Raw genomic sequence first — 20,037 nt, forward strand, 5'->3', positions numbered from 1 at the left:
ACCAAACAAAGCACATCTATAGATGTCACGCTGGAAACAAAAAAAAAGATAAGGAAAACATTACAAAGGAGAGAGCATTACCTTCTTTAGAGCAACGAAACTGAGACCAGAGAGAGCAAGGAAGTGACTTCACCACCACTAGAATGTGAATCCAAGAACTCCAACGAACAAAGAGGAAGCAAGCAAGAACAGGAAGTCTTTCTGTGATTTTAGGAACTATATGATTTGAGTGTATTTCTTCCTTTCTAATACTAGCTAATTCTCTATATTTTTTCTAACTCAAATTTTTTTTCGCCCCCTTTTCACAATAAAGGAGATGAAGTATATATAGGGGAAATATTAGGGTTCCAAACTTAGGGGGAAAACGGATCAAATTCACAAGAATAAGACCTATTTTTTTTTTAAAATTCCAACTCCTAATTCCTTTCACCATTCGAGCTAGACACCTTTTCCCTGAAATTTTCGCCCTATTCCGAAAGAGGAAAGGGAAAGACGCGTGCTTCTGCTTGCTGCCGGGACAGAGACGTGAGGAAGAAAACAAAAAAAAAAAACAGAGTACTGCCTGACTTGCTCGTTGCTTTTCCGTCTATTGGAATTGTTTGGTTGCTTTCCGTTTGCTCTTGTTCTGTCTAAGAACGTTTGGAGCTGGAATTATCTTCTGGGTTCTATTTTTGTGAAGGAAAAGGGGAGTGGGCCGGGTCAGGTTTAAGAGTAATGGGCTGGGTCGTGGGAATTGGTGTTGGTTGCTGTACAAGTTGAGTTGAGGGAAATAAAGGGTATGGGGTCGGTTGGTGTATGTATTGTTAGGAATTGTTGTGGGCTGCTGGACAGGTTGGAGGAAAAGGAGAAAATGGGCTGATTTTTGGGTTATTTAATGGGCTGCTGGAAAGGGTCTGAATTTGGCCCAAAGTTGGTCTTTAAAAAGAATTGGATGCAAGGTAGGAAATGGGTTAAAATTGTAATAAATGGCTAGGTTTTGAATTGAGGATTTGGCCAAAAGAATTGCAATTATAATCGATTAGGATTACGAAATTAACCAAATCAGATTTACTTGGAGAATGTGGCTGAAAAATATAAATAAATAAATAAATAAGATGAATTTAGTATTAATTAATTAATGAGCTTCTTATTCTTAACGAAATAAAATAATTAACTTGATAATAACATAATTAGTTTAAACATGAACTAATTAATTCAAAATCATAATTATGATTTAAATTAAACTAAGTTAGTAAAACACTTAGCTAAAAAGAAATAAGAATCTTTTGATATGACTTTTCAAATATTTATAAAATATATTAATGAACATATAAGAACTACGTTATTTGAATATTATAAAAATGACTAAAATCACTTCAAAACTTGGAAAATATTATATAAACCAATTATTCTAAATCATTTGCAATCCAAGAAGCTCGAAAATTAATTTCTATCGGGGAAGGTCAAAATTGGGTGTCAACACAACTCTTCTAGGACGAATCTCGCTGAATTAAACATGCTTGGCGCATGGGTGAATGAACCCAACGCTATGAGAGACTCACATACCTCGTAGGATCAATTCCGTGGTGAATCCACAATCACAATCGATCGTTCTTGGCGAATCTTGCTTTTCCTCTTCTCCTTTCTCTTGCGTTCTTTCTCCAAAAGCCCTAACTCTATTTCTCAAAAGCGTAAACTGAACTAACTCAGTTTTGACCCCACTTAATTTACTACATAGGATTTAAATAAATCGAGTAAGGAAAAGACCAAATTACCCTTCAACAATCCGGATTGGACATTTCCTAATCCAACAGCCCAACTTCTGAAAGACATAACTTACTCATACGATATCGAAATCGTGCAAACTCAGCGGCGTTGGAAAGATCATTCCAACCATATCTGGAACTACACCTAACTCATCCTGAGCTAGGAGTTATGGTCGTTTGAAGTTGACCAAAAACTCACTTTAACTTGCTTAAAATTTTCCAGATTTCCTTACACTTTCCAAAAATGACTATTTCCAGATTTTACACTTCTTTTCTAGATATTTCAAATTGCGAGATGTTACATAAATTTTTGGTTGGTCAAATATATCTTAAACTTAACATAAATTTAAGACTACTTATATTGTTCAATAGCTAAAGCTTATTAAAAAAAATAGTTCAAGTGGTTAATCGACGAACTACATTGAATAAAAAAAGGAGAAAGAAATATTAGTGAAATCATTAAATTACACTAAACGATTTTGGAGAATTAAAAAGAACATTTATAATTATTTCAATATAAATAAAAAGAAAATCAAATTACAAAAGAAATTTAGGAAAATGAATAAAGGGATGGTTTGTCATTTAGGGGTCTAACCTTGGATTAGTTTCCCTTCATTTTCCAGGAATAAAATAAGACCACATATGATGTATAAGCAATTCATGGATTAAATAAAATAAAGTAATTAAATAATGTATTAGATATACTAAATTTTAATCTATGGACTATTCTATTTAATACCACCTACCAAATGAGTCCTTTGAGGTTTATGGAATTAAGCATGTTGTTCATATTCCACATTAACTGCAGCTTAATTATCTTAAGTTGACAGCTTGTTTAAATATAACCGTATATGATTAAAAGCAATGATTATTTATATTGTCAAATCACTGTAGTCAGTTTGACCAAATGCTTTCACGGTCAGAAGTGTTCTTTTTCTTTTAAAACTAAATCAGATAATATCACATTTAAAATGCTAGTTTCATTCATTTCAAAATACTTGTCATAAGTTTTTTTTAGAGTCAAATGAGATGGATTTTGATTAATATTTTAAGATATATTTATTCATCATATTAATATGAGAAAAATATAATTTATAATACTTTTTGTATAGTTTTTATATTTCCAAATTATAATTTAAAATATCAAATTAATTTAATCAAATTTAACTTTTAAAATTAGTCAAATTAACTCATGAAATGTGATAACTATTTTGAAACGGAGAGAATGATAGATATTCATTAGCCAATTTTAAGTCACAACAGTTAATAAGTTACAAAGGTTTTTTAGCATTGTAAATTAATAAAAAATTTATGTTGTAAAATATGATTTTTTGTCATTCCACTAAATCAGCTCATTTGAAAGAACATAAGGTGAAAATTAGATTCTTATTGAAATATTGATTTTTTTCTAATTTTTCTATATGAAAATAATCCAATTTTTTTTTTACACTAATTCAATCAAAATATCTGTGAACAGATTTTCAATACCAAAATATATATAATAATTGCGTATTTATTGGAAGCACAAAAATAAGATAGAATTTGATATAAATGGATCGGACACTGCAGGGACACATCCGGGAGAACGCTCCAACAAAATTTTCATACTGCATCACAACTCACAACCACCAATATTGGTAATGATAGCTTTTGGACCTTTATTTATCAAAGTTTTGATCAGCTATTATTAAAACCAATTCACCAAAATAGATGATTGTGAATTGTGATGCAGTAAATTTTTTTTGTTGGAATCAAAATAAGCTATTATTAAAACCAATTCTCGAATGGGAAATGACTTTTACACATATACTCAAGAAGTTGTGCCCTTTTTGTTGACTGAACATTGCCCGTCTTTTGTATTTTATTGAAAAGTTTGGATCTATTTTTATTATGAACACAAGTAGGTAATTTGCAAGTGTTCTGCTGCCCAATTACTCAACGACCATCAAGATGGTTTGTTGACTTAGAACGTCATAGCTATCAATTTAGCATCTTCAAAAATTATTCTAACGATTTTTTTTCGTGATCTAAATATCTAAGCAAATGCAGAATTAAGTTCAGATGCATAACACAAAAATATATATGTTACTTTAAGTTTTTCACTATCGCACTAAGCGCGGACCACTTCACTAGTATAAAAAAAATGCCTTTGCAGAAGAATCATAATAAGATATAAGAACACTGAAGGATTTGTTTAATAAATGATGGAGAACTCATTTCTTGTGACAAAGCCATTTACATCTTTAAAATGATAGATGCGGGAATATTTGTATTGGACTTCTAACAGAGTACCTACCAGAAGACCATGTTATGTATCCTTGGGAATGTGATCGATGCTTTAAATCCTTAACAGTTACATTATATGACGCCTTTTGATTCAACGCTGAAAACTTCAAGGTGATTGGATTAACAGCTACCTTAACACCGTTGAGTCCACACACTTCAACTGTGTAAGTTGAATTAGCTTCTCCGACATTAGTCACAGTCCTTATATATGTTTGAGCCCCAGATTTCGAACTAATAGAAAACGAAGGGTAATTCAACTCTGCCTCAGCTATACTTGATGTACAATGTACTTTCCTTCTCACAATTGAACTAACTTGTTGATCCGTGTATTTCAAACCACATAAGTAGGGCACGTAATCCTCGGGGTGAATGTCATAAATGAGTCCTGGATCACTTGCTCTTGATGGGTTCACGTTTCCTGATCCGATTGTAAATAGATTAGCAGGATTGAGTCTTTCGTTCTCTATTGGATGTTTTTTAAGATTGATGATATCAGCCGTGGTCATGATTGCAGATTTAATTGCAGCTGGAGACCAATCAGGATGTGCGCTCTTTAACAATGCTGCTACTCCTGCAAGGTGAGGGCAAGCCATCGACGTTCCAGAAATGATGTTAAACGTCGATGATGTAGCAGATGTTATCAATTCTCCTACAGAGGTTGGCCATGCTGCAAGGATATTGACTCCAGGTCCACTAATATCGGGCTTTAATATGCCTGGACTTGGAGAAAATGGTCCCCTAGAAGAAAAGGAAGCAACTGTTGGCACATGTTTGTTTCCGAATTCTGTTCCTTTGAATGATATTGTTGCAACAGGGGATGATGTTGATTTCATATAGTTTATGATCTTTAGTCCGTTAAAATAACTGACATGTGTTGCGGGAAGGACATGAACATCTGCAATTGTTGTATAGCCACGTTTTTTTTCGGTCATGAGTATCATGGCGGCGCCACCAGCATTTTTCACTGCTTCTCCTTTTTCGATTCTTGACAAGTCACCACTGGTATCACACAACACTATTTTACCATTAACATCAATTGTAGACAACGATTCACAATCGTTAGCATTTACGAGTGGCAACCATTTACCTGAAAAATTTGTTGGTTGATAGGCAGATTCGCCCACATATTTAGCTCCATTGCCTAAAACTGCTACCGCTCTTATCTTTCTATCTGTTGTAGTAGCAGCAACAGTGAGAATCCACGGAGCTCCATTCTTTAAAGTACCAACAGCCGGTCCTTTATTTCCTGCTGAGCAACTAACAAAAATTCCCTTCTGAATTGCGCTATATGCGCCAATTGCTAGAGCATCATCATAAAAAGGAACAGGCATTCCTCCAAGGGAAATAGAAAGAACATCCACACCGTCTTCAATGGCAGCATCAAGACCAGCTAAGATATAGGATTCCTGACAAACACCATCATCACAGACTCTGTACATGGCCAAATGAGCACGGGGTGCAATGCCAACAGCAGTGCCATTAGCATTACCAAGCAAATTGGCACCATTCACAAAGCTTCCAGCGGCTGTGCTTGAAGTATGTGTCCCGTGTCCTTCTACATCCAAAGGTGATGTAGACGTCGTCACAAAGTTCCGTGCTCCAATAAGCTTGTTGTTACAAGCTTTGGAATTGAATTCACATTTGCCTTTCCATTTGGCAGGGGGAGGAGGCATTCCGTTGTCGTTGAATGAAGGATGTTTTGGAGTTATTCCAGAATCTAGCAAACCAATAATCACACCTTTACCAGAATTTGAAACATTCCACAAGCCAACATTCTGGTGCAACCCTAGGAAACTTGGAGTGTGTGTGGTATCCAACTCCAGTACCCTTTGGGGACGCGCAGACACAAATCCTGGTTTCAATTCCATTTCTTTCACTTCATCCGATGACAGCAAAGCAGCAAATCCATGAAATACATGGCGATAAGAATAAATAATGCGCGATGAAAGATCAGAATTTGCTGAAGTTGTAGGCAAAAATGACTGATGCCAGAGGTGTAAATCATTTGAATCAGATAAAAATATATCATCAGGAAACCCAAGTTGGACTATGTAAGTATCTAGATCGCTTCGATTAGTAAGATGGTCACCAAATGTTTTTGATGAATGAAACAGGAAAACCCAAAAAAAGATTGAAATGAATTTCAGATCCATGTTTTTTAGGTGACTAACACAGTTAGCAAGATGTGTATATATAGTGCTTTTCTGATGAAGCTCAATTCAATATGTGATGTGTAATCAAATGTTCCAAAGTTGGATCAAATTACAGTAATTACAGTGTACCAACTTAATATTATAAGTATGACCACTCGAAATTTTCTTCCGTTATATGTAATTAGATTGGACCATATTTAATGGAGATTAATATCTTAGATGGTTAATTAACTATGATTTTTTTTTCTAAAAAGTTCCTTAATTTTTTTTTAAATGATTTTTTTTTTTCTAAAAAGTTCCTTAATTTTTTTTTAACTCAAAAGTCACCACTTTTTTCTCAAAAAATCACTAAACTTTAATTTTTAACTCAACAGTTACCCCTTTAACAATTCCAAAAAAATTCTTCGTTATTGTAAAGATAATGTCACGTAGGAGTTGGAGTGAAAGTCTATTTGTATTTATTTACTGATTGTTAGGAATCACTTTAGAAGAAGTCGTGTAATTGTATTCAGATTAAGAGTCCTTAGCCGTGACAACTTTGAAGTCCTATTCTCCAGAAACTCATGTATATATATTGATGTATTCAAGTGATGAATTAAATACAATTGAGAATCATCTTTAACAGTTATCAAAACCTCAACCCCTGAACACCCATATATAAAATTTATGAATTTTGTTTAATAATCAGACTAAAAGGATTCTTACCAAATAGTTCAAAAAACAACAAGACGGAATACTATATCAAGATTCAAAAACTAATGAAGCCTTGAAAAAGGTATCTTTGGTTTTTCAGAATTGGGAAGAGTCAGAAAGAAAAGCCATGGACATGATCATAAAAATTGAAAAAAGAGCAGAGAAATAAACAAATGATGGCCATAAATACTGGTCTTTGGGAGAGAAAGTTATTATAAATTCTTTTTAGGAGAATAAGCGTAAACTAATAAGGTCAATATTTTTTTTAGTATGGTATAAATAAATATTTTTCTATTTTTTAAAATTTTGGTTAAAAATAAAAATTTCATGTCATCAAATTTTAATTTTAGAAATCAATTAAATAAATTAAGTGACTTTTGAGTTAAAAATCAAAGCTAAGTGACCTCTAAGTTGAAAATCAAAGTTAACTGACTTGAAAAAAGAGTTTATGTTGAATGACTTTAGAGTAAAATTTTTTTAAAGCTAATTGACTTTTGCGAAAAGAGTGAATAATGGAATGTTCATCTAAGATCTATTATCTTATTTCTTAGGTCACTAAATCAATTTTTTGCCAAATATGTCAGCCTTTTAATGGATGTCCCAAAATTTGGATCAATGATTCGATTACTTACCTTATAAACTTACTATAGTATAATACTATGAATTTGCCTCCTTTTATATACCATATTTTTTATGGTAAGCAATTCAATTATCTGCCAAATATCCCTATATTAATTAGCCTATTCAAATAAGACTTTGATTAGGAAAAGAATTACTCTAATCGTAATTCATAATTAATATACTGACTAAAAAGATATAAATAAGATTAGTATAAAATATATTACTACAAAGAAAGGAAATATTTGGATTTTAAAATGGGAGGAAAACTTTGAGTCTGTTGCATTCCTTAATATGCTTCTCTTTTGTATTTTTACTAATTTCCACCGTAAGGATCTTTTTTAGCGGCATAACTATATAATTATCACTAATAATTAACTCTAAAAAATATAAATTAGTGGAAATAAAGTTATTATTATGCTAAATATATAAATAGAACTCATGTTAACAAATAACCCTTGTACTTTTAAAACTCCTTCCTGGTTTGAGCCTGTCCTCAGCAATAATTAGTACTGTATATTCTTCTTATTTTGTAAATTTTGAATAGGCTAATATGGATATTTGGTTGAAAACTGATTTACTGTCCATATTAATACATGATCAAATTAAATCACATTTAGACATAGACATAAAAGGAAGAAACTTTGAGTGTTTACATTACCAGTAACAAGTTTAAAAGGTGATGTAAATTGATCCAAATTTGGAAAATCCATAAATATTAAATTGATATTCATAAAAAAAAACTATATTAAGAGATTTAGTATGAAAGCGCATAGGCAGTGGAATATATATTTTAGGAAGATGTATATATTTATTGAATAGGGTAAATCTGTTAATACTATATAATGCACATCTTGCTCAATGTGATAATCACAAAAAACAAACAAACATGGATCTCAAATTCGTTTCAATCTTTTTTTGCATTGTTATATTGCTTCATTCATCAAAAAGTACTTTTGCTGATCATTTTACTAATCAAAATGATTTAGAAACTTACATTGTGCAGCTTGAGTTGCCTGATGATTTTGTTTTCTCTAATTCAAAAGATTTATACCTCTGGCATCAATCATTTTTGCCTACAACTTCAGCAAATTCTGATCTTTCATCGCGCATTATTTATTCTTATCGTCATGTGTTTAATGGATTTGCTGCAATGTTGTCATCAGATGAAGTGAAAATGATGGAAAAACAACCAGGATTCGTATCCGCGCGTCCCCAAAGAGTGCTGCAGTTGCATACCACACACAGTCCAAGTTTCCTTGGGTTGCACCAGAATGCTGGCTTGTGGAATGTCTCAAATTCTGGTAAAGGTGTGATTATTGGTTTATTAGACTCTGGAATAAATCCAAAACATCCTTCATTCAACGACTACGGAATGCCTCCTCCCCCTGCTAAATGGAAAGGCAAATGTGAGTTCAATTACAAAGCTTGTAACAACAAGCTTATTGGAGCACGAAACCTTGTGAAGACGGCTAAGTCACCTTTGGATGGAGATGGACACGGGACACATACTTCAAGTACAGCCGCTGGAAACTTTGTAGTTGGTGCCAATTTTCTTGGTAATGCTAATGGCACTGCTGTTGGTATTGCACCCCGTGCTCATATGGCCATGTACAGAGTCTGTGATACTGATGGTTGTCCAGAAGTCTTTATCTTAGCCGGTTATGATGCTGCCATTGAAGACGGGGTGGATGTGATCTCCATTTCCATTGGAGCAATGGCTGTACCTCCTTATGAAGAAATCATGGCAATTGGAGCGTATAGAGCAATTGAAAAGGGGATTTTTGTAAGTTGCTCAGCTGGAAATAGTGGACCATCTAGTGCTACTGTAGAGAATGGATCCCCATGGATTCTAACTGTTGGTGCTAGTTCAACAGATAGAAAGATCAGTGCGGTAGCTGTTTTGGGTAATGGAGCTGAATATGAGGGTGAATCAGCCTTTGAATCAACAAACATCTCAAAAAAATTATTGCCCCTCATAAATGGTGGTGATTGTGAGTCATTGGCTAGCATTGATGTCAGGGGTAAAATAGTGTTGTGTGGAGCCGTGGGTAGCTTGTCTGGAATCGAAATAGGACAAGAAGTGAAAAAAGCTGGTGGCGCTGCCATGATTCTCAAGAACGAAGAAGAGCAAGGCTATACAACATTTGTAACTGTTCATGTCCTTCCTGCCACACATGTTAGTTACCTCGATGGACTAAAGATCATAGAATACATAAAATCAACATCAACCCCCGTTGCAACAATATCATTCAAGGGAACAAGAATTGGAGACAAGCACGCACCAGTAGTTGCTTCCTTCTCTTCTAGGGGACCATATACCATAAGTCAAGGCATATTAAAGCCTGACATCATTGGGCCTGGAGTGAATATCCTTGCGGCATGGATCAAACCCCCTGCAGGGGTGATACCATCTGCTACATCAACATTCAACATTATTTCTGGCACGTCGATGTCTTGCCCTCACCTTGCAGGAGTAGCAGCCTTGTTAAAGAGTGCACATCCCGATTGGTCTCCAGCTGCAATTAAGTCTGCAATCATGACGACTGCTGATTTAGTGAACCTTGGCAACAATCCGATTCAGGATGAAAAACTCAACCCTGCTGATCTACTTACAATTGGATCAGGGCATGTAAACCCATCAAAGGCAAATAATCCGGGTCTAGTTTATGACATCCAACCCCAAGATTATGTGCCTTACTTATGCGGCCTAAAGTACACCGATCAACAAGTTAGTACCATTGTGAATAAGAAGGTACATTGCACGTCGAGCATAGCTGAAGCAGAGTTGAACTATCCTTCATTTTCAATTGATCTTGGATCAAGTGCTCAAACGTACACAAGGACCGTTACTAATGTTGGTGAGGCTAATTCGACTTACACAGTTGAAGTAATTGGAGTTGAAGGCGTCGTGTTGAGTATTAAACCTAGTATATTGAAATTTTCAGCTTTGAACCAGAAGTTGTCCTATGAAGTAATATTTAAGCGCTCAACTTCAACAGATTCTTCACAAGGATACATAAATTGGTCTTCAGGCAAGTACTCTGTTAGGAGTCCAATATCAATTTTCAAATTGTAGTAAAGATGAGATTGGAGTATATTAGTTATGCCACTCCCATTGTTTCCTACATTTGTTTGATTATGAATAAATATTTGTTCATTAGCTTTAATTTCTCATTTTGCCTTTATATCTCTAATGACATGTTTAAAATTAAATTTCAAAAAAAAATAAAAAATTGTTATAAAATATCACTAAATAAATTAAAATTAAAGAAGTATTCCGTCGACTACTTGAACTTTGACGTTGTATAAGGAATTTAATAGCTCGACTACTTGAACTTTGACCTTGTTGTGAAGGTGCATTCCCTACCTTATAATCCTCTTCCCCGTATCCCCAATTTAAAAAGGAAAAAAGAGAATCATGTACATCTTTAATTTAGTATATAACTTAAAGTGTTGAAAAAATAATTAATGGATTTCCCTTGGCTTTTATTAAGGGCATGGTTGTACCTGCAATGAAATCATGATTTGAAATTAAAGTTTTGTTCGAAGATTGGAGAAATTTAGAAGGCGTTAGGCCATGAAAAAATTTCACTTTTTTCTAGAGTTGAACTTTGGAAAACACATTTATCCATAAAAATAACAAAATAAGAGTAATATTTTCGCTTCTTCACTCTAAATTACGCACAAAAAGTTAAAAAAAACAACTCCAAATTTTAATTATTATTTTTCACTTTAAAAAATAATTTTTATTTATAAATTTTACAAGGTCATAATTCCGGTATCCAAACGGGCCCTAGTGAATCCACTCGAAAAAAGTTTACTGCTTTGTCAACCCTATCGACCAGTTAAACCAGCACGTATGTATATATGCAGAAGAGTACAAATCTGTTGACACCAATGTAGGGAACTTGGAAATTTTCATAGCTAAACTATTTTCATAGCTTCACAAAATATTAAATAACCGTTGTTCTTTTATACTATTTGTATGGATCTTTACCTTCTTATCTCTATTTTCTCACTTCCCAAATTGGCCCACTAAATCCTTTGAACTTCAATTAATCTTATCTTAATTTCTTGCCGATTTATTTACCCTTTTCGTTATTTGATTGATTGGAGTTGTTTTCTTGAAGTACTTTGAATGAGATTTTGCGAAAGATTAACGAAAAAGTTATGGATAAGGAGATCGATACTCAGAATCAGAGAGTTGTAGAGACAGTAATTACAATCAGATTGGATGAAAATCTTGAAAAAGGGGATTCTGGGATTGGTAGGAATGAGGTGAAAAGGAAGGATTTGAAGAAAGAGAGTTTTTCAAGTGTGATTGATGTGAAGTATGGTATTGGGGATGGAAAATTGGGGAAGAATTTGATTGTTGATGATTTCGAAAAGGTGTGTAGGATATGCCATTTGGATACATATGAAAGTGGGAAGAAATTTGTGGATTTGATTGAGATTGGTTGTGGGTGTAAAGGAGAGCTTGGATTTGTTCATTCTCATTGTGCAGAAACTTGGTTTAAGCTTAAAGGAAATAGGTAAATTTAACTTTTCTCCCCTTTTTCTTGTCTTTACTTGTCATTGTTTACTTCAATTGTTATTTGACTGATGATAATATCTGTATGCTTTAATCTTATGTTCACTGGAGACCAGTGGGGGAACCAAAATATCGACTATGGTGCGTCAAAACATAAAGAAGTAAAATCGTGTAGAAGCCAAGAAGTGTAAAAAATAATAATTTATTCTATCTACACAATGTAATTTTCCGAGAGGGGCTCAACTATATGTGGCTCCACCACTGGGGATACCTACCACCTCTCACCTACAATAGGTATCAGTTAACTCTGTCCACCAAGGCTAGGAACGATGGAAAGAATCACCTACTGTTTTTGTCTCCGTTAGGATTTAAACATGAGACCTCATGGCTCTCAACCACTTCATTCACCACTAGGCCACATCCTTAGGTGCAATTTCTAGCTCTTTTGCTTGCATTTAACATACTGTGTGTACTTATGTCTTGTTAAAACTTGGTTTTTATTGGAATTGGTGGCCATTAGGTTCAAAAAGTAACTGCCTTGCCAAAATTATGGCATTGGTAGTAAGTCTTGGTGTGCAGAGTTTGGAATTGTGTTGCATAACAGCCACAAAGATTCAGTTTTTCTTCTTCTGTTTTAGTTACTAGGTTATTTTATGTTGCATGAGAATTATGTTGATTAGTAGAGCAAAAAAAACACAAGGAAAATTACTTTCTCTGGCTTTAGTGTTAGTGCTGCCTGCTGTCCTCCCCTTTGGTAGCATAGAATGCTGGATGATTTCTCTGGGTTCTATCACTTATTTTAAAAGGTTAGGTCAAATAGGAATTTCAAATTCCCTGTAATGAAGTGCCCTTTAAACCGTAAACCCCTCTTCTCAAGCTATTGAAGCATAGAATAGTCATGTGTTTCAAGAGCAGAAAGCTTTGTACTTAATTGTTCAAAATGAAATTTATCCTGTCTTCTCTACTGGCGGATATGACTTGTATATGCCTAATAACAGGACAAGAGGAAATATTAGATATTACTGCAGTGGATTCTCCACACCTTGAAGTTGTAGGTTTCTCTCTCAACAATGCTGCCATCAATGCACGGGGAATAAATTTGTGTGCTTGAGTATCCGTACATTTGTCTCCCCTTGGCTTCCAACTCTAAAGGATATCCTTTATTGTCTATGACAAAATCGGGGTAACTATATATTTTGAATGACATGCCATAGATGGTTTGCACTCCGGAAGGATAGCAACATGATTACTACCCATGTCTCAACTCCTTGCACATGAAATGCTAGCTAAGATGATTTTTTATTTTTATTATCGACTCCTGAAATCAAGAGCTTGTTATGTTCGTTCAGGGGACTATTGTTGCTTAGTACTCTAAATGAATGGCATCATGTGCCTAACCTGGAAAACCTCTTCAATTGTTGAAAACTCTAGTATTAAAATTCTTAAAGTGATTGAATTGCTTGGTAAGGGTAACTTAGCCTAAACAGTAATAATTTGTCTGCAGATTGTGTGAAATTTGTCGGGAGATTGCAAAAAATGTGACAGGTGTCAGCGATAACAGATTCATTGAAGAGTGGAATGAAGCGAGATATATTGCAGGTGGTACTGGTTCAGCAGGACGAGATAGAGGATACTGTCGTGGACAGCCATTTTGTAACTTGTTGATAGCATGCCTGATAATAGTTTTTTTGCTACCATGGTTTTGCCGTATAAATTTGTTTTGATGCGGTAAATAGAGTTAATAGTTTCTAGCCTCAAATCTTATGCTGCGTCTTGCAGATAACAAGGTTTTGAGTGTTTTTAGTACAACAAACCAGCATAACTTATACCATTGCTGTGTCTTTTCACATTATCTGAGCCAAATTCTTGGTCGATTTTAGATAAGTGGGATTGTATACTTCAGATTTTCTATTGAATCTCTATCATTTTTTTTTATTTGGGTAGATAATATTGTATAAGATGGCAATCACTTTCGCATCTTCAGATACTGGAGTGGCATGAATCATGATTCTTACATCATCCATGAAACCTTCCTTTAATTTTATAAGAGATTCTGAAAAAGTTCTTGAGACATGATTTACATAATATGGCATGATATGAGCTACATTTTAGGTTTCTTTCTTATTTGATACTCCTATGTGACATCTGATGTCTGCTTTCTCTGTTATATAATAAGTGGTAATGAATTGAGATGGGAAGTCTTGGGGGTTGAATGGTTATATATTTGAAAGTGATTGATTCTTAACAAAAAAAATAAAAAAATAGTACTGTTCCCTTTTTTTTTGTCAATTGGGTAAACTGTTCTTGCAAGCTAACTAAAATGTAATTGGCCAGCCTGTGCATACAGGATATCCAATGTTAAAGTTGATCTACTTAAGGCATTGCCTGGTAGAGTTAGAATTCTTGCAAATTAAAGAAGCTAGTGTCCATAAGTGTAGGACTAAATAAAACTACAATTACATATTTAGTGTAATCTCATAAGTGAAGTTTGGAGAGGGGTAGAGTATTCACAGACCTTAACCTTACCTTGGGAGCTAGAAAGATTGTTTTCGATCATTTACGTGAAACAACTTTGTAAAACAGAATAACTTAATATTAAATAAACAAATCCGTTGTAGTCTAGTTGGTTAGGATACTCGGCTCTCACCCGAGAGACCCGGGTTCAAGTCCCGGCAACGGAAATCTTTTTTTTTTTTCGTACATTTAATTGTTCTAATTAGTTTTGTATATTTGATGGAACAGTAACACTTGAGTTCCCTGAAGCATATTCATATCTGTTACTTGTACATCTAATATCTGTGTAGGCTTGAAGTGATTATTCACATTCACTGCTTTATTGTAAATAAATTTCTCAACTATAGTTTTGGGTGGAACTGGGAATGAATCCTCCACAGGGAGCAATGACTATGTAAAAATGAACCAAAAATAAATACCATGTATAATTCTCATCCTCACCAACTTGTTATTGCAAGCCATTTCCCCAATGGAAAAGATGAATGCTTGTTTTTCGAGGTCCGGGCAACACTGATGCATGGCAAGTGAGGATCTTCCAACACCAGGCTAAAAGACCACATCAGATATATGTAAGAAAACAACTAGCAGATTGGAGGAATAGTAACCCCTCTTTCAACCATTTAAGCAAGCAAACTGTTGGGGGATGGAGAGGAGAAGGTAAGCAACTTGAGAAAGTGATCATAAATGCAATTAGACTTTAAAGACAACATATGTTACAAACCAACAAACAAATGAATGTGTTAAAACTCACACAGTACTCTGCCCTCTCATCTTGTTTCTCCATGAAAGAAAGCAGATACGAAAAAAAGACTAGTCCTGCAGTTAACCGTCAAGTATGTAAAGCATTGGATGGACAACTTGATCATCTTTGCATTGTCTCAACAACTGATGAGCAATTCCACTAGTTCACTTTTCTTCAGTTTCGAATAACCCTTAAGTCCTCTAGATTTTGCTAGTTCTTTAAGCTGAGGAAGTTTCATTTCTTCAATTTTGACTGCTTCACTTTCAACATGATTCTCCAGTGATGTCTCTGCCTTGAGCTCAACTTTTTCTTTGGAGTTAAATGGGGATTGTAGAGGCGATCTTTTCACAAAGCTTGACCGTAGGCGTGTTGATCTTGGATCTGCTGTTGGTGGATAGTCTGTTTCCGGTTCTTTTTGATGAGTCAAACCCTTGTCATCCTTAGTACCTTCAAAAGAAAAAGAGATATTAGCTGCTAACTGAGTATCATCATTTGCACTGGGATAGAATTTTGGGAAAAGGTGGGTAAAACTGAAAGAAATCACTACCTTTTGGTTCTGTCTTTGAATGACGAAGGATTTCCAAGACCGAATCAATAGCGGGCTTCTCTTCAGAAGACTTGGTACTTCTTTTCTTGGAACTTGTAGAATCACCTTTTGAAATTGAAGATTGTATTCTCTTGAAAAGAGAAATGATCTCTTCCTGGTTTAATGAATTTGACGATTTACTGTCGGGGGATGGCTGTATATTGAGTTCACTTCCTTTGGATGTTTTCCGTGGTGTAGCATCTTTTGAAGACTTCCGTCGCCTAATCCCATCAGCTCTTATGGTGGAGAGAGTTGAACAATGAAAATCCCTACGATTTGTACTCAAGGAAACCCCATATGCAATCTCTGCCAAATTGAACAAGCTGCATCAAAAATCAATACCTCAGTTTAAATTTCCAGAATTCATGCCATGTAATAAGATGCGTACCCATGTTGATGTCTGGATGAAATATGAGGCTTACCACTGGGTGTTATCATTTCTAGTAGACTGAAATAAAAAAGTATCTAGCCATACATAATCAACAGAATCACAAGATCCATATACATACAAACATTATCTCCACACGGAAAGCGGATAAAAAGAACAGATGAACTCAATGAATGGAGATCACCAGTTGTTCAAATATGTCTATGCCACCGTTGGAGTCAATTAATGCCAGGCTACAAAGTTACTTCTATTTCTTAGCCCCGATGTGCATATGTAGCCAATATCAGACTGTTGAGGTATATTGTGAGAAAATCATATCAAGGATGTCCCTCATGTTAAAATCCCAACACACAAAAACCAAGAATGACAAATTAAAAATAAAGAGGTCATGTATTTTTCCCAAGCACTCCTTCCTACAACTACCAAGTCATGGTGATTATACAAATATACCAAGTTCCTCTACAGATAACAGAAAAACATCCCCAAAGTTAAATCGAAAAGCAGATCTAGCTACAATAGGCATACTAGGTTAATTAAAAAAACCCAAGATTTTCCAAGTAACTTCCCAATTTTAATTTCAAGAATTCATAAGAACACAACTTAATCAACTCATTTCATGGAAGATTTTAATAATTAAAAAAAAAAGTACCTTTTGGTATTTGGATCCCCAAGTTGGGTTTACATAAAGCAGAGAAGGAGGGCAATTGAGATATAGAATTTGAAGAGAAAACTGCAGTTGCTGTTGCACCCATATTTTCTTCGAAAAACTAATTTTTCGATTCTTAATGAAGATTACATATACCGTAGACTCTTTATTTTTAGTGAAACACATTCATTCAACACCACAAAAAATAGTAGACGTGTATGCAGGTTGACCACAAAAGCCATGTACACATTTTTGTGTCTCATCGTCACTTATCACACGTGCTATTTGCAAGTAGAATGTGGTTTTGGATGAGAAAAGGATTTTATTTTTATTTTTTTAAATTCTGCTGTTCCGTATTCATATTGGAGCATCATGATGGAGCTCGATTAAATTTGGATTCACGTCAAAGAATGTCATATTAGGATAAACGCTCCCAGACAAAATTGACATTCATATTAAGGTACTTGAACCTGAAATCTCCATTTGATTTTTGTTTGTTTCTTCACCAATTATTACAGTCACCCTTTCTGAATGTTCATTTGTAAAAGGAAAATGAAAAAATAAGCAAAGTAAACGAATCCTTTTATCAACATGTATAATCAAATTTTGTACTACAAGGACATGGTCAGATCTTGATGAAAACAAATTTCTATGTAAAAACTATGTAACATGAATGAAATAAAAAAGATTGGAGCATTTTATCCTTCTTCTCAGTTCAAATATGAGTCCCAAGTCGTCTTAAACTTTTCTTGACCCTTTGTGAAGTTAAAGAGACATTATGTTTTGTCAAATTAAAAATAATCTGAAAAGAATCAGGAGAGGCATGTTCCCTTTGTACTAAGATTGGAATAAAAAAACCAACCATGAACATAGTAAAGCTGACATATTTGATCTTCTCATTATTTATTACTCATGCTTACAGAGAACCCATGATTACATCTTTAATTATAGCTCATAGCTCATATCATCATTCATCAAGTAACAAATATCACTAAGTATAAAAAAACCAGAGATCTTATAAGATTGACTAGACTATAGAGTATATAAAATACTCTCGCAGAATATATAATTATATAAACATAAGTTCAAACGTATACGCAAGCTTGTTCATTTAAATATTTGAGTCCAATTTGAGCTAGATTAATAATAAGACGTACAAAGTTCATACTTTTGTTTGTGAATCAGTTTCAAGAAATACTAAATCATGAACATATGCATAGTTTCAAAAGTGTAATCGATTCATGTTTTCAAAACTCAAATTTCTAACTGGACCAAGAATTTGTCACAATTTACAGTCATGATCATTTACAACATTTGGACAATAAAACCAATAAAATAATCAAAAACACAATGGATGAAAGCCCAATAGCCACACCAAAAACAACCCTGCTTGGTCCATGTTCATGTTTAGGTGGTGGTGGACTATCATCCTCGGCAGTATCATCACTGAAATCTTCCTTAGGAGGCGGCGGAGACAGTGGCAATCCATGTTTATCACAAGGGGCAATGCCAAGTTTTCAGTTTTGAAGACAATGTGGAATGATTGTAGCAAAGATTTGAATTTTCTTCCACTTTGAACACAACTAGTTTCTTGATGAAAGAAGCATTGAATGGCAAAACCCCTTCGAAATTGTTTCTTTCAAGATTCAAGTATTGCAATCCTTTCATATCTGATATGAACTTTGGAATAGTTCCATTCAATTGGTTTGATCCAAGATCAAGATGGACTAATCCAGGAATTGCAGCAATCGATTTCGGAATACTTCCAGACAGAGCATTTGAAGCTAATGACACATTTTTTAAAGAAAGTAAGTTACCAAATGAATTTGGTATAGTCCCATTGAGTGAATTTGAAGAAAGATTCAAATGCAAAAGATTTTCAAGTTCAGTTAAAGAACTTGGTATTTTCCCTTTTAGCTGATTCCCAGATAAATCAACATAAGTAAGATTCATCTGCCATTTTGTAGGAAGAACCCCTTTGAGATTTGCATGAGAAATTGTGACACTCTGCAAGTTCTTGATACTGTTCAAGATTATAGAAGGGCCACTAGCAGAAACAGGAACATGTGACACCGTTAAACTTGTCACATTGCGCAATTGAATTAGCCAAAGGCTAGTGAGTTTCTTGAGGGAGTTGATGCAAGTGAAGGATTGGAGATTGGAGGAAAGTTCAGAAGGGAAATGAATAGGAGAAACAGGGCAGTTGATGAATTGTAAGTCTTGGAGAGTGGAGAGAGTTTTGAGAGATGTTTGGGATAATGTAACATCATTTGAACAGTTTATGAGTTTGAGGGAGATGAGATGGTGAAAGGGAGTTGAAGAGTCACAAATGGTGGAATTGTGAAGGGGAGAACAAGGGTCTTTTCCTGTTGGTACATTTAGTGATCTGAGAGCTTTGAGTTGGTTTGGGTCAAGATTAGTGGATTGAGATGATGATTTTGTGGAGAGGAGAAAGACGAGAAGGGTGAATGAGAGGAAGAAAGGAGCCATAGTTGAAGAAGAAGAAGAAGAAAGGAAGAAGATTTGTAGAAGGAAAAGAAGAGAACTTCTTGTGAAGTGTGAGGGGTATGTTGGAGTTTGTACAAGAAAAGGATTTTGAGAGGGCGGAGCCCCGTTGTGCTCGAACCCTGTTGCACTATGAGGCGCTGTTTACGAGTCGAATCTTAGTGGACACCTTGGATTGTGGAATTATTCCAGACTTGGTTTGGGTCAAAAAGGTGTTAACATAGGTAAAATTATTAGTGGCTATGTTTATACATGAACTTGATCATTATAATGAAGTAAAGTATTATTCTATGCTAAGTTAAATGTGTTTTCATGTGAATATTGAGTACGGTAAGTATTTATCATTTAAAATATAAGCAAAACTTGTAAACATTTTTTGGGGTTATTTTGTGTTTGAAAGTAATATTTATAAGTTACATATTTAAAGTTAGAAGTTATAAGTTAATCACATTCTACTTATGCTATCAAACATTTCTGTCTAAACATAAACTTATTCATAAAATTAGTTTCAATTAGTGTCTTTCACCACTAGGGATATATTCAAAATTTAAATTTTATGAGTTCAAACTCCAGACTATAGTACAACTTGTTTCATGTATTAGGTTCAAAAATCAATTATTTTTATTT

At 34.4% G+C, this 20,037-nt stretch overlaps 5 protein-coding genes and 1 non-coding gene across 8 annotated transcripts; 3 read left to right on the plus strand and 3 right to left on the minus strand.

The window, feature by feature from the left end:
• Positions 1-3,988: 3,988 nt before the first annotated feature.
• Positions 3,989-8,208, minus strand: LOC125836332 (subtilisin-like protease). The gene is made up of 3 exons (XM_049515513.1): positions 8,157-8,208; positions 6,981-7,098; positions 3,989-6,197 (listed from the first exon to the last, which is right to left on the minus strand). The coding sequence occupies exons 1-3, from the start codon at positions 8,206-8,208 to the stop codon at positions 3,989-3,991; spliced, it is 2,379 nt and encodes a 792-aa protein (XP_049371470.1).
• Positions 8,209-8,384: 176 nt separating this feature from the next.
• On the plus strand, positions 8,385-10,574 carry LOC125836333 (subtilisin-like protease). The gene has a single exon (XM_049515514.1). The coding sequence runs from the start codon at positions 8,385-8,387 to the stop codon at positions 10,572-10,574; it is 2,190 nt and encodes a 729-aa protein (XP_049371471.1).
• An 893-nt stretch (positions 10,575-11,467) lies between these two features.
• Positions 11,468-13,931, plus strand: LOC125836688 (uncharacterized). Of its 2 annotated transcripts, XM_049515900.1 has the most exons (3): positions 11,468-11,824; positions 11,861-12,030; positions 13,534-13,931. In XM_049515900.1, exons 1-3 carry the CDS (start codon positions 11,669-11,671, stop codon positions 13,751-13,753), a joined length of 546 nt encoding a protein of 181 aa, XP_049371857.1. In that variant the 5' UTR covers positions 11,468-11,668; the 3' UTR covers positions 13,754-13,931. The 2 variants fall into 2 exon arrangements, with proteins under 2 accessions (XP_049371857.1, XP_049371856.1); XM_049515899.1 differs by having other exon boundaries at positions 11,468-12,030.
• A 706-nt stretch (positions 13,932-14,637) lies between these two features.
• On the plus strand, positions 14,638-14,710 carry TRNAE-CUC (transfer RNA glutamic acid (anticodon CUC)). The gene has a single exon. It is a non-coding gene; the product is annotated as a tRNA-Glu (tRNA).
• A 491-nt stretch (positions 14,711-15,201) lies between these two features.
• On the minus strand, positions 15,202-17,024 carry LOC125836686 (SAP-like protein BP-73). 2 transcript variants are annotated; one of them, XM_049515897.1, is made up of 3 exons: positions 16,909-17,018; positions 15,833-16,177; positions 15,202-15,732 (listed from the first exon to the last, which is right to left on the minus strand). In XM_049515897.1, the coding sequence occupies exons 1-3, from the start codon at positions 17,009-17,011 to the stop codon at positions 15,422-15,424; spliced, it is 759 nt and encodes a 252-aa protein (XP_049371854.1). In that variant the 5' UTR covers positions 17,012-17,018; the 3' UTR covers positions 15,202-15,421. The 2 variants fall into 2 exon arrangements, 1 of the variants encoding a protein (XP_049371854.1); XR_007443461.1 differs by lacking the exon at positions 15,202-15,732 and having other exon boundaries at positions 15,926-16,194; positions 16,909-17,024.
• Positions 17,025-18,179: 1,155 nt separating this feature from the next.
• On the minus strand, positions 18,180-19,410 carry LOC125836687 (receptor-like protein 51). Its single transcript, XM_049515898.1, is given in 2 exon segments — positions 18,180-18,422; positions 18,424-19,410. Coding segments are annotated over 2 exon segments (1,188 nt in total). The 5' UTR covers positions 19,396-19,410; the 3' UTR covers positions 18,180-18,206.
• Positions 19,411-20,037: the final 627 nt, after the last annotated feature.

Source organism: Solanum verrucosum, unplaced genomic scaffold (assembly GCF_900185275.1).
Source record: "Solanum verrucosum unplaced genomic scaffold, falcon-dt-bn FXZP01000278.1, whole genome shotgun sequence".
NCBI lineage: Eukaryota > Viridiplantae > Streptophyta > Magnoliopsida > Solanales > Solanaceae > Solanum > Solanum verrucosum.

Coding starts and splice junctions, on each gene's coding strand:
- LOC125836686 (XM_049515897.1), bottom strand. CDS start 17,011: ATGGGTGCAACAGCAACTGCAGTTTTCTCTTCAAATTCTATATCTCAA. Junction 16,178..16,908: donor GGGGATCCAAATACCAAAAG/GTACTTTTTTTT, acceptor TCAATTTGGCAG/AGATTGCATATGGGGTTTCC. Junction 15,733..15,832: donor TTCAAAGACAGAACCAAAAG/GTAGTGATTTCT, acceptor TTTCTTTTGAAG/GTACTAAGGATGACAAGGGT.
- LOC125836333 (XM_049515514.1), top strand. CDS start 8,385: ATGGATCTCAAATTCGTTTCAATCTTTTTTTGCATTGTTATATTGCTT.
- LOC125836688 (XM_049515899.1), top strand. CDS start 11,669: ATGGATAAGGAGATCGATACTCAGAATCAGAGAGTTGTAGAGACAGTA. Junction 12,031..13,533: donor TTTAAGCTTAAAGGAAATAG/GTAAATTTAACT, acceptor ATTTGTCTGCAG/ATTGTGTGAAATTTGTCGGG.
- LOC125836332 (XM_049515513.1), bottom strand. CDS start 8,208: ATGGATTTTCCAAATTTGGATCAATTTACATCACCTTTTAAACTTGTT. Junction 7,099..8,156: donor ACCTTTTAAACTTGTTACTG/GTAATGTAAACA, acceptor TCTCCTAAAAAG/AATTTATAATAACTTTCTCT. Junction 6,198..6,980: donor TTTCTTTCTGACTCTTCCCA/ATTCTGAAAAAC, acceptor TAACTGTGTTAG/TCACCTAAAAAACATGGATC.